Source organism: Stenella coeruleoalba (genome assembly GCF_951394435.1).
Source record: "Stenella coeruleoalba genome assembly, chromosome: 2".
Taxonomy (NCBI): domain Eukaryota; kingdom Metazoa; phylum Chordata; class Mammalia; order Artiodactyla; family Delphinidae; genus Stenella; species Stenella coeruleoalba.
This window is the reverse complement of record NC_137147.1, coordinates 43758585-43770955: the sequence shown is the minus strand read 5'-3', so window position 1 is coordinate 43770955 and position 12371 is coordinate 43758585. Positions and strand designations below refer to the sequence as shown.

Sequence of the window (12371 nt, the reverse complement as noted above, 5' to 3'; positions counted from 1 at the left end):
GCCATCATCAAAAAATCTACAAACAATAAATGCTGGAGAGGGTGTGGAGAAAAGGAAACCCTCTTGCACTGTTGGTGGGAATGTAAATTGATACAGCCACTGTGGAGAACACTATGGAGGTTCCTTAAAAAACTAAAAACAGAACTACCATACGACCCAGCAATCCCATTAACTGGGCATATACCCTGAGAAAACCATAATTAAAAAAGAGTCTTGTACCAAAATGTTCATTGCAGTTCTATTTACAATAGCCAGGACATGGAAGCAACCTAAGTGTCCATCAACAGATGAATGGATAAAGAAGATGTGGCACATATATACAATAGAATATTACTCAGCCATAAAAAGAAATGAAATTGAGTCGTTTGTAGTGAGGTGGATGGACCTAGAGTCTGTCATACAAAGTGAAGTTAGTCAGAAAGAGAAAAACAAATACCGTATGCTAACATATATATATATATATATATATATATATGGAATCTAAAAAAAAAAAAAATGGTCACAAAGAACCTAGGGGCAAGACGGGAATAAACACACAGACCTACTAGAGAATGGACTTGAGGATACGGGGAGGGGGAAGGGTAAGCTGGGACAAAGTGAGAGAATGGCACGGACATATATACACTCCCAAACATAAAATAGATAGCTAGTGGGAAGCAGCTGCATAGCACAGGGAGATCAGCTCGGTGGTTTGTGACCACCTAGAGGGATGGGATAGGGAGGGTGGGAGGGAGGGAGACGCAAGAGGGAAGAGATATGGGGACATATGTATAACTGATTCACTTCGTTATAAAGTAGAAACTAACACACCATTGTAAAGCAATTATGCTCTAATAAAGATGTTTTTTAAAAAAAGTATTCAGTAGATTCATAGAATTCATGCCATTTTTAAAAAAACTGATAAACAGATTTAAAACAGTGCTTGCTAAGTCATCTTTTCTTTTTAATTTATTTATTACTTATTTGGCTGCATCGGGTCTTAGTTCCGGTATGCGGGATCTTTCGTTGCAGCGTGCAGGCTCTTTGTTGTGGTGCACAGGCTTCAGAGCACGCAGCCTCAGTAGTTGTGGCACGTGGGCTCTCTAGTTGTGGCACATGGGCTCCAGAGCGCATGGGCTCAGTAGTTGCAGAGCGTGCGCTTAGTTGCCCTGTGGCATGTGGGATCTTAGTTCCCTGACCAGGGATTGAACCTGTGTCCCCTGCATTGGAAGGTGGATTCTTAACCACTGGATCACCAGGGAAGTCCCGCTAAGTCATCTTATTTGCTTAAAAAGTTTAAGACCAGATTCACCTACAGACATATTTGTCAATGTGATTTTTGCAGCATCACTTAGATAAGTCTTCTGCACATTTAATGTCTTTTTCTATCTCAAATTCGCAGTGGCTTATTTCTATGAATGGTTCATTGATATTTGCCTCAAAAAGACATAAAATGGAAACTTTGAGGTATTTCGTTTGAAATTTCACAGAAGTTTGAGAAACTGTAAGGGATCTTCTTTACACATCAGTGTGAAAGGCAATATGAGTAACTGTGAACCTTCCATATTTTATTTTTTGCTTTGAAATATTTGTGTTACAGACAAGGAATAAATCAAGTAATATGAAAAAAACTTTTAAAGTAAATTATTATTTCTATACTGTTACCAAAAGAATATTTAAACACTTGAATTAAAGTACAGAATGATGCAATGATTATTCCCTAGTTTCTGAAAGATATATCCATATGGACCTCACTTTATTTTTAAAAAATCAACGTAACAAAATACAATGAATCTTTTAGTTTTTTTCCCTTAATCGCATTTGTTACTAAAACATCACTTTTATAACAGTAAAGAACAGCAGTGATAAAGGACATGGTCCTTAAAAGAAACAAAATTTACTCCACTACCAAAACATCTTTTCTTTCGATTTTTTACAATTAAAAAAGAATAATTTCTAAGTAATGGCATAAGTTATTTTATAAAGCATTACTAGAGATGGTTGGACTTAGGTTGCGGTAATTAGAAACCATTGCTATTTGGATATTTGAAGAGCATTAAAAACTGAAGATAAAGTGTATCTGAAATTATATATATATATATAAACATTTAGTTTTCAAAAAGTCATATAGCTTTTCTATATGGGATACACAAATACACATATATGTAAAGTGCAATATACTTTTACCTTTTAAAAAGTGCTAAAATGCTGACGTGGCTATCTAGTGGTATCAGTAATCCAAAAATAATTCTCTTGGAGAGTTTTAAGTTCCTCACATCTGGTTTCCTTCCTATGTTTTGATTAGGTTACAGTTAAAATATTCTGTTCCTCAGAAATACAGAAAAATCTACCTATTCAGTACCCATTTATTATGTTTAATGAGAACCGGGAGATGGAGCAACTACCCTAGTCTTGGTGAAAGTACTTTCGGGAAAACTTCTTGGAAAGGTGATGCCCATATTGAGTTGTACACAATGAGTGGCAGTGGCCAAGTGAAGGCAGAACCATGTTCCAGATACAGAGAACCTCCTATGCAGAGAAACCCAGAGGTGGAGGAGAAAGAGCCTGTGAGCACAAGGACTTAACAAGTCATTCAGTGTTGCTGGAGCACAGCTCGAAATGGGTTATGTCAAAAATGAAGCTACAGGTGGACTGAGACCAGATCACGAAAATCCTTGTCTGTTGTCATGGGGAGCTTGGAACATGCTTGATAGTCAGAGAGGAATCCTTAAAGGGTTGGAGGCAGAAAAGTTCAAGATCAGATATGCTTGAGGTCCCTCACTCTGGTGGCAGTGGTGGGCCTAGCACTGGAAGCAGGCAGCACGCAAAGCTGCAGTATTGGTGTGAACCTGAGGTGTGGATTCAGATGAGCTGAACTAGGGCAGTGGTGATGTGGGTGGAGAGAAGAGCGTGAGTTTTTAAAATGTTGATGAAGTACAGTTGGCAGGATGTGATATGTTTTGCAGGGAGAAGGGGAGAGGAGTTCTGATGATGACTCCTAGGTCTCTTAACTTAGATAACTAAACGAGGAAGATAATGAAATTTACTAAGATAGAGAACACGGGAGCAGGAATTATTTCAGGGAGGGGGATGAGAAATCAGTTTTGCATGTACGGACACTGAGGTTCTATGGAATGTCCAGAGTTGGGGTGGCTTTGTGGTGACGGTACAACAGTAAGTTGGGGATAAGGTAAGTTCAAAACTAAGGGAGAGGCATTCCTGGAGACATTTGGTTCCTTTAGTTTGTAGCTGGCAGGTGAAATCAAGATGGTGAATAAAGTCACCCAGGCAGAGCAGAGTGAGAACAATGTCCTGAGAAAGAAATCTTGGGAAACGCTGGCTTTAAAGGAGTTAAATGCAAGAAGAGGAGCCATTTGGAGAAAACACATAAGGAAGATCCAGAGCCATAGAAGGAAACCCAGAGGATGTGAGGTCCAGATGTCAACTCAATGAGTGTGGCTGTGGGAGTGACCCAGGGCAGCAGAGGGGTCCCCAGAGCCTGTTGTATTTGGCAGTTAGATGGTCATTGGGGACCCCAGTGAGAACAATTTTAGTAGAGAACCAGGGTGAGAACAGAGGGTGGAGGCTGCAGATGTGGACAGTGTGAAGCCAATCCTGAGCCTCACCGTAACCCTGAAACTTGCCTTCAGAAAAGCATCCTCGACATCAGCTTGCTCTTTAGTCATTTATCTCCATCTCAATAAGGTGAAACGAAGCATGCGCAGATAATGTGTATACCGTGAACAATATAATGAGACTGCCTGCCTACAGAGTCAGTGAATGAACTGGATCCTCACCATTGCTGACATTATCCTTTGACGGGTTAGCCAGTCACAGACCCAGCTTGCTGTGTACTCACGTGGGGGGGCACATCTCCTCGTTAGCCTGCGTGTGATGTGGCACTGGGCCACACACCTGTCTTCCTACACCGGGCTCACCCTGCAGACTTATTAATGTATGATGTACTGCTTGTCTTTTGAGAAAAATGCTTAATTTTAATGAATATCGTATGATTTTGAGAACAGCTTTATTAAACTCTTCCATCACAGGCTCCTTTCAACAGTAGAGTCGTCTTACTTTACAGGCCTGTTCCATCCTTCAGCAATTTTCCGTCCCCTTTCCCAACCCACTTCCCACTCCCTGCCTGACTTGAGCTTTCAGCTCCCTCATTTCCTCGATGCCCCTACACTTGTCTTCCATTTAATTGAGACCTAGATCCCTTTGCTCATCTTTTTGATCCCTCCATCAGCCCCCTGCTGGCTCTGCTTCCATCCCCATCCAATGTAGACCCTGTGGTTCATACTTCAACACCTTTCCCTCTTGTCCTTCTGTCCTGCTTACCTAGTAAAGCACCTAACCCCAGCTCCGTCCAGCCCGCCCAGGCCCAGCTCAGGCTGCTGCAGACCTTTCCACAGCCATGCGGACCGAGGCTATACTGCCCCATATCCATAGCCCCTGCGGTCTCCAGCCTCAGCTGAGCGTTTATTATTACGTGTTATTTGCTACCTACAAGTCCTTGTTATGTAGCCTTCCTCAGCCTGTGGAGTTTTCTCACAACAGATGTTTCAAATTATCTCTACTTTTCTTAATCCATTAATTTGTACATGTTACGTGGTCAGTAAATGTTGGTTGATTCTGAATCTTAGTATGAAGTAACACACTGCCTTTTAAAGGCAGTGTGTTCAAACGTGTGTGTTTGAAGAGACATTCACAGTTTGACTTATAAAAGGCTGTTGGAATCAAAGAACTTCTCACAGGCTTAGCCTATATACCTTATTTTATGGAAAACATAAATAGTAAAATGACGAGGCCTCCAAAATGTCTTAGTATATTCTCTTTATGGATGCACGCGTAACTTTCTGCTCTTAAGCATACCTGCCGTCTCTTCCGTGTCCCACAAAGCTCTGACAAGCATTTATTTTAAGCATTTAAGCATTTATTTTCAGAATTTCCTCACACAGTTTTTCTTGAAGACTTAATAGAAATAATAAACAGGGAAGGCAGGTTGTTTTAGTCAGGATTCTTGATTGCAAGCAATTGACTCTGGCTGTGTTTAGCAAAAAAGAAACATATTGAAAGGAAGTTGGGAAGAATGCTACAACTCAATAATAAAAAGACAACACAATTTTAAAAATGGGCAAAAGATCTGAATAGACATTTCTCCAGGGAAGATGTACAAATGGCCAATAAGTGCTTAAAAAGTTGTGCAACATCATTAGCCATTAGGGAAATGCAAATCAAAATCTCAATGTGAGGGACTGCCCTAGTGGCGCAGTGGTTAAGACTCTGCGTTCCCAATGCAGGGGGCCCGGATTCGATCCCTACTCAAGGAACTAGATCCCACATGCGTGCTGCAACTAAGAGGTCGCATGCCTCAACTAAGGAGCTGGAGAACTGCAACTAAGGAGCCTGGCTGCCATGACTAAGGAGCCTGCCTGCCACAACTAAGACCCAGCGCAACCAAATAAATGTTTTTTTAAAAAATGCTTTAAAAAAAAAATCTCAGGGAGATACCACTTCACACCCACTAGGATGGCTAGAATCAAAAAATCAGATAACAGGTGTTCACTAGGTTGTGGAAAAATCAGAACCCTCATCCATTGCTAGTGGGAATGTAAAATTATGTAGTGACTTTGGAAAACAGTCTAGCAGTTCCTCAGATGATTAAATGGGTTGCCATAGGCTCCAGCAATTCCACTCCTAGTTACATACCCTAGAGAAATGAAAGCATATGTCCACACAAAAACTTGTACACAAATGTGTATAGGCGCACTATTCATAGTAGGCAAAAGGTGGAAACAGTCCAAATGTCCATCAACGGAAGAATGAATAAGCAAAATTTGGTATATCTATACAGTGGAATATTAATTCAGCCATAAAAAGAAATGAGATACTGATACTACAAGTTGGATGAACCTCGAACACGTTGTGCTAAGTGAAAGAAGCCGGTCACAGAAGTCCACATATTCTATGATTCCATTTATAAGAAAGCCCAGAAGAGGGAAATTCACAGACAGAAAGTAGATTAGTGGTTGCTTAAGCCTGGCAGTGAGATTGCGGGTGGGGATGGGGGGAGATAGTTAAAGGAGAGAGAGTTTCTTTCTGAGGTGATGAAAATGTTATAAAATTGACTGTAGTGATCGTTGCATATATCTGTAAATATACTAAAAATATTTAATTGTACACTTTACATGGGTGAATGTACAGTATATGAATTATGTCTCAATAAAGCTTTTTACAAAAGGAAACATTCAAATCTAGTACTGGAAAAAAAAGAAGGAAGTTGCACAGCTTGCAGGATTTCTAGGAGGGATGGATTACCAGGCTCAGAGCCCAAAATATTCAGAGTCCTAGGCAGGTATATGCTAGTGAAACCACCACTGCTGCCATCTCTGGACCCAGACACCCCAGCTTACACCACCAACACTGACCTGGATTCTGAGCACTGCCCTTCCAAGTGCTGCCATCGTTGTCTGTGAAAATGATGCACAAATCCCACCAGCCATGTCTGATTCTGTCTCCATCCCTGTTTCTTGGCCTCACGATTTTCCAGTTCAAAGAATGGAGCAGGTGATTCTGACAGACAGAGCCCAGGTCATACACCAATGCTCTAGCTGCAAGGGGGATTGGAAAAGTATCTCGTATTTTCAGTGTGTATAATAGGAGGGGCCTTGCCTCATAAACTCATATCCCTCAAGCATAGGAGAGGATTTTAGATGTTAAGCAGCAAAACCAAAAGAAAAGAAAAGGTCCACTACCCTTTTGTCTTCAATTTATATTAGGACTACAACCCAAATTCCTATAGACTGAGTTGATTTCTAAGCAAGCTCATTTGAGATGCTAAAAAGATCATGATTATAGGTTTGATTTCCATTACTGGTTTTATAATCAGTTATCTTCTCTTCTATCACCTTACTCAGCAGTCTCACAAATTATTTCTCTGATACCAAGAAAAATCTAATGAAAGAGTATACGGATTATTTGTTGTAAAACCATCCTGACCTTGGCAGGAGGGTGGTGTGGGACAGAAATCAGGTGGGGAGAATTCAGATTATAAAGACCTTGCTGTTGTAGGATAAGTCTTCAATAAAACGCTAATGTACATAACTATCTGTAATAGTCTAAGGTGACTGGATAAATTTTATCACTGAAGTTGATAATTTTACCTTTACTCTTCAGTTTCTAAAACCTTATGAAATATTTGAAAAGGCAGTTAACATAGTTCATAATTCCAATAATTAATGTCAACAATTCAAACACTAGGATGTCTTCCTGAGTATAATAATGTGTTAAAAATCATTGTAGATTAGTGAGTCATGAGTTTTCTTCCTGAGGATTTGTACATATCAGTTCTCTTTAATTAACTGTTTGGTGGTTTTAAACTTTAATTGCCCTTTCAAAAAAAGAAAAGGTTAAAATCAATCTTGACAGGTGTGTACAATTCAAGTTGGTAGTATGTTGTGTTGATAAAACATAGACATAAACACGATTCTAATAATGGACAAAACTTTTGTTCTGTTCTATTTACTCAAGGAGTGCATAGTTAACCAAGTAAAAGTACAATGTATCATTAGTCTGGAATAAATTATTTGACATTAAAACTAAAAGAACCATCTTTTACCCCATAATGTCATGGTCCTAAATAGCTAGACTAATAATTTCAATCCTGGTTCTGCCACTTAATTACCTACCATAGGACTTGGAAAAATTACTTGGCCTCCCTGAGCCTCAGTTTCTTCATTTGAAAAAAGGAGACAAATCACGTCTACTCATAGGGTTATTGTGCATATTAAATGAATTAATATAAAGAAGGCACTTAGAGCAATACCTGAAACACAGCTAGCAAGAAACTCAATAAATGTTAGCAAATTATCTTGGAAATTTGCTGATTTTTTTTTTTTTTTTTTTTTTGGCGGTACGCGGGCCTCTCACCGTTGTGGCCTCTTCCGCAGCGGAGCACAGGCTCCGGACACGCAGGAGCAGCGGCCATGGCTCACGGACCCAGCTACTCGGCAGCATGTGGGATCCTCCCAGACCGGGGCACGAACCCGTGTCCCCTGCATCGGCAGGCGGACTCAACCACTGCGCCACCAGGGAAGCCCCTGATTTGTTTTTTTAACTTCTTATTTTGCCGTAATTTCAGATTTATAGAAAAGTGGCAAGAAGAGCCCAACTCTGTCTACCCTTTACCCAGGTTCCCCAGATGTTAGTATTTTACCACATTCGCTTTATGCTTGACTCAGTGAGTATGCATGTATTGTTTTGTTTTGTTTTTTAACCATTTAAGAATAAGCTGCAGTCATAGTATCCTTTTACCCTTAAATGCTTCAAGATATGTTCCTTAAAAACATTTTCTTGTATATCCACAGTGGAGGTCTCAAAGAAATTATCAGTGATACAACACTGGTACCTAACCTTCAGACTTGATTCAATTCTTCCAATTTTCTCAGATAGTGTTCTTATAGTAGAAGAAAATCCTAGATCATGTCTTTTATTCTGTTGTGTATTCCTCTTTAATCTGAAACTGTTCCTCATGATTTTTTTTGTTTTTTGTCAAGACCTTGACATTTTTTGATACATACGGGCCAGTTATTTTGTAGTGTCCTTCAGTTTGAGTTTGTCTTTCCTCTTGCTTAAATTCAGGTAATGCATTTTTGGCAAGAATGCCATAGAAATGATGCTGTATTCTTTTTATTGCAATAGATAAGGAAGCATATGATGTTTGTTTGTCCCATTACTGGGCTGTCAACTTTGATCATGTGGTTAAGATTGTGTCTGTCCAGTTTGCCACTGTGAAGTTACCATTTCTCCCTTTGTAATTAATCTGTTAACAGGATGATACCTTTAGACTATGTACATATTTCTGTTACTGCAAACCTCTTACCAACTATTTTGGTATCCATTGATTATTGTTATGACAGTTGCCAAATGGTGATTTTAATTCCATCATTTCTTCTGCAGTTATTAGTTATTAGTTGACTTTCCATGGACTTTCTCTTCTCACCCAATTTTTGTATCACTATAGATTCATAGATTCTTATTTATTCATTGGGTTACAGTCTATTACTATAATTATCTTGATGACCAAGTTATCCCCAGTTTGGCCATGAGAGCCCTGTAAGCTGGCTCCTATGTCCTTTTGTCATGTCTCCGTTTGAGCACTTCCTTTCTTTTAAGTAGAGGAAGGAATCTTGCATCTTATGCTGACGGTCCAGAGTCATATTGAGAGCTGAAACTTAGTTCCTTTAAAATGTTGCTAACTTGAAGATTAATTCATTCTCTCATTTGCTAAGTTTCCTTTCTGTGCTTGGGGCTAGATGCTTCCAATCTAAGTGAAGTTTAACTCCAGTTCATATTTCAAAAACAATGTCAAAATAATTGTTACAGACAGTTAAATGCTATCAATATGCAGAGATGGGCTAGAAACCAGGGAACTGAAGAGAAAATTGAGAAAAGAGCAGAGTTTTAATAAAGGAGCAGCGAAGATATTCAGTTCAGCACTACAGCATGAGCAAAGGTGCAGAGCTAGGAATAGTCCTGTCTTATTAGGGAATTTTGAGGAGCTTGACTAGTTGGTGGGAGATCATGTTGGTAATTAGTGGCTAGGGGTGTCTGGTTTATTGGGAGCCTGGATTCCAGCCTAACTCATTTCTTACTTATCCTATAGGGATGAAGAGTATTCACAAAGAGTATGTTTCAGAAAGCTTAATCTGATGTTATATTGCAGAAGGTTGGAAAAACATAAGACAAGTTAGGAAAGTATTAAAATAATTGAGTGTAAGGCAATAGGAATACAAATCGAAAGGAATCTGGGAAGGAATTTGGAAGGAAGAAATAACTTTAGGGTACTGAATCAGGATAACTGGGAGAATGGGGTACTCTGCAAGAAATAGGAAACTGATGATTTTTATAAGGGAAAGAAAACAGAAAAATTGTAAAGAGAAACTCAAAGAAAAACAAGTTTGGTGATACTGAAATTTTTTAGCTTTTTTTTTTTTTCTATTAAGATTGATTAAAAGCCATGCAGTTACTCCATACTTTTTATACAAAGCAATACAGCTAAAAAGTAACGCCCTGGGACCATATAATATCATAATTATTAGACACAGAGATGCTTGCTGAATAATGCTTGTAAGCAATAGATTTTCAGTAATAGCTTTAATTTTCATAGCTTTAGATTTATAGTGAAACAGGAAGTTGTTTTGGTTTGATATGCCACACTACCAGTCTCAAATCTTATCTCTGAATTGAGATCCAGTTTCCTTGACTGATTTGAAATGTGGGGCTCTTGTTGGCATTTGGGGGCGAGGAATTTGTTTCCAAGTGTAGCATTTGATTCTTCTGGGTTTCTAAAATTCACATTCCCATCCTTCTCTTTAAAAGATATATCATTTTTAACTTTGACGTTGTGTAAAGAAGAAATCATCAGAAACTAAGAATCTAGCTTACAAGATCTTAAAAGCACCAAATATTGTGACCAAGACATATTTTGCCAAATGTTGGGAGATAAATGTAGGAAGTACCTAGATCCAAACATTCCACAATAAGTGAATGTTCCTGAACAGATATTCTGCCATTTCATTAATTTTTACAATTAAACGCATTTCAGTCTTAACCAGTCGTTATCATTCTTCTTCTTAGATATAGCAAGAAAAATGACACAGGTTTGTTATCTCTCTAGCTACTGTCTCTTCAGGCTTTCTGAACTGGCTTGAATCCTAAAGGTTACATCTGAGAACTAAACCTCATCCAATCCATAGGATACCAAGCAGGTTTGTTCATTTGTTTGTTAATAGGTTAATATATGGACTTCATAATTAAAATCTGTTGAAAGGAATTATTACATGAAGTAATGTATTAACCATCTAATGTGTTGGGATAGTGCTGGGCGACTGTCGTAATTGCTGCTGCTACAGTTCACAAAAAGGAAAGTAAAGTCGGTCCTTTTGGTTGGGAAAGAAGATTTCATGTTATCTGTATTTGCAGGCTTTCTGGCTCATATGCTGGAGGAATCCTTGCTGCGGGGGTGTTTTCATTTTCTCGTCTAACATGGCAGTGGTCCATTGCAGCAGAGGTTTTTAGCTTAAACAATCTGTTTGTGGGGCTGCTTATGGCTCTTACTGTACATTTTGAGGAGGCAACAACTGCACAAGAAAGATCAAAGGTAACCTATTTTGATCAAAGTGAAATCACTTTTTGTTTTAATTTTTAGACAGATGCTCTATTTCTTTTTAACTTTGGTTTAGATATTGTTTATCTATTCTGATTACTGTCAAGGTAATCTAGGCATGTTGAGAGAGAAAATATTCTCAATTCTTTTACTATGAACGATGAGAGCCTTTATAAAACATGCAATTTTTTTTTTCTTTCAGAGTTCAGAAGGTTTTTGAAGAATGAGGGTATTCTGAAATCCCTTTTGAGTCCTATGAGAAAGATAGACTTGTTGGTTAATCCACCATCGCGTGTGTGTGTGTGTGTGTGTGTGTGTGTGTGTGATCTTAAGATGCCAAGTCCTCAGTTGACTACCTTAAATTATTTACCATTATGGCACATTGACTTATTCTCTAATTGCAAAAAAAATCAAATTTGCACTTTTTTTTTTAACTAAAAGGAGAGGATCAACTGTAAAATGAAGTAGTCCCAAAGAGATTACAGTGACTTCTAAGGCCAACACTATCATCAAAATAATTTGAAATGTGGAGGAACCCTGTCTTCTAAGGGCTTACCGTCTATACATTGAAGAGTGCCAGATCATCTTAGTATATGCACAGCCTGTGTCATTAAAGATTATAGAAACAAAAGAATATAAAAGTTTATCTGTGGCTTCCATAAACAAACCTGTGGTGCTATTAGAGTTTATTTATTTATTTATTTATTTTGTGGTACGCGGGCCTCTCACTGTTGTGGCCTCTCCCATTGCGGAGCACAGGCTCCGGATGCGCAGGCTCAGTGGCCATGGCTCACGGGCCCAGCCGCTCCGTGGCATGAGGGACCTTCCCAGACCGGGGCACGAACCCGTGTCCCCTGCATCGGCAGGCGGACTCTGAACCACTGCGCCACCAGGGAAGCCCCTAGAGTTTATTTTTTATTTAAAATAAACTTTTTTCTGATTATGAAAATAACAGATGTTCAAAAATAGCAGAAAGACCACCCATAGAGAACCAGATTTCTAAATAAAAGTGTTATATTCAATTTATTTAATTCAATAGGAGAAAAAGTAAAACAGAATTGTTGAACTTCAGTTCTAGATTTCACTTGAATGAGAATTACACAATATCCTGTTACTGTTAGGACATGTCATCGTATAGGACTTAGTAAAACTTGGTTTGAAGACAGTAATTTAAGGTCACACTCTGCAATGATTTGATGAGAATGAAAAATAATAATGAAAA

General features: G+C 38.8%; 1 protein-coding gene across 4 annotated transcripts in view; it reads left to right on the top strand.

Annotated features, from left to right (window-relative positions):
* TMEM260 (transmembrane protein 260) overlaps positions 1 to 12371 on the top strand; it is a 58943-nt gene that overhangs the window by 15908 nt on the left and 30664 nt on the right. For 3 of the 4 annotated variants that reach the window (XM_079912905.1, XM_079912903.1, XM_079912902.1), the window contains exon 4: positions 10966 to 11143. In XM_079912905.1, coding sequence (XP_079769031.1) covers positions 11090 to 11143 — 54 coding nt within the window. In that variant the 5' untranslated portion in view covers positions 10966 to 11089. Of the gene's footprint in view, positions 1 to 10660; positions 10752 to 10965; positions 11144 to 12371 lie in introns of those variants that run through there. The other variant, XM_079912904.1, reaches the window with a different exon arrangement.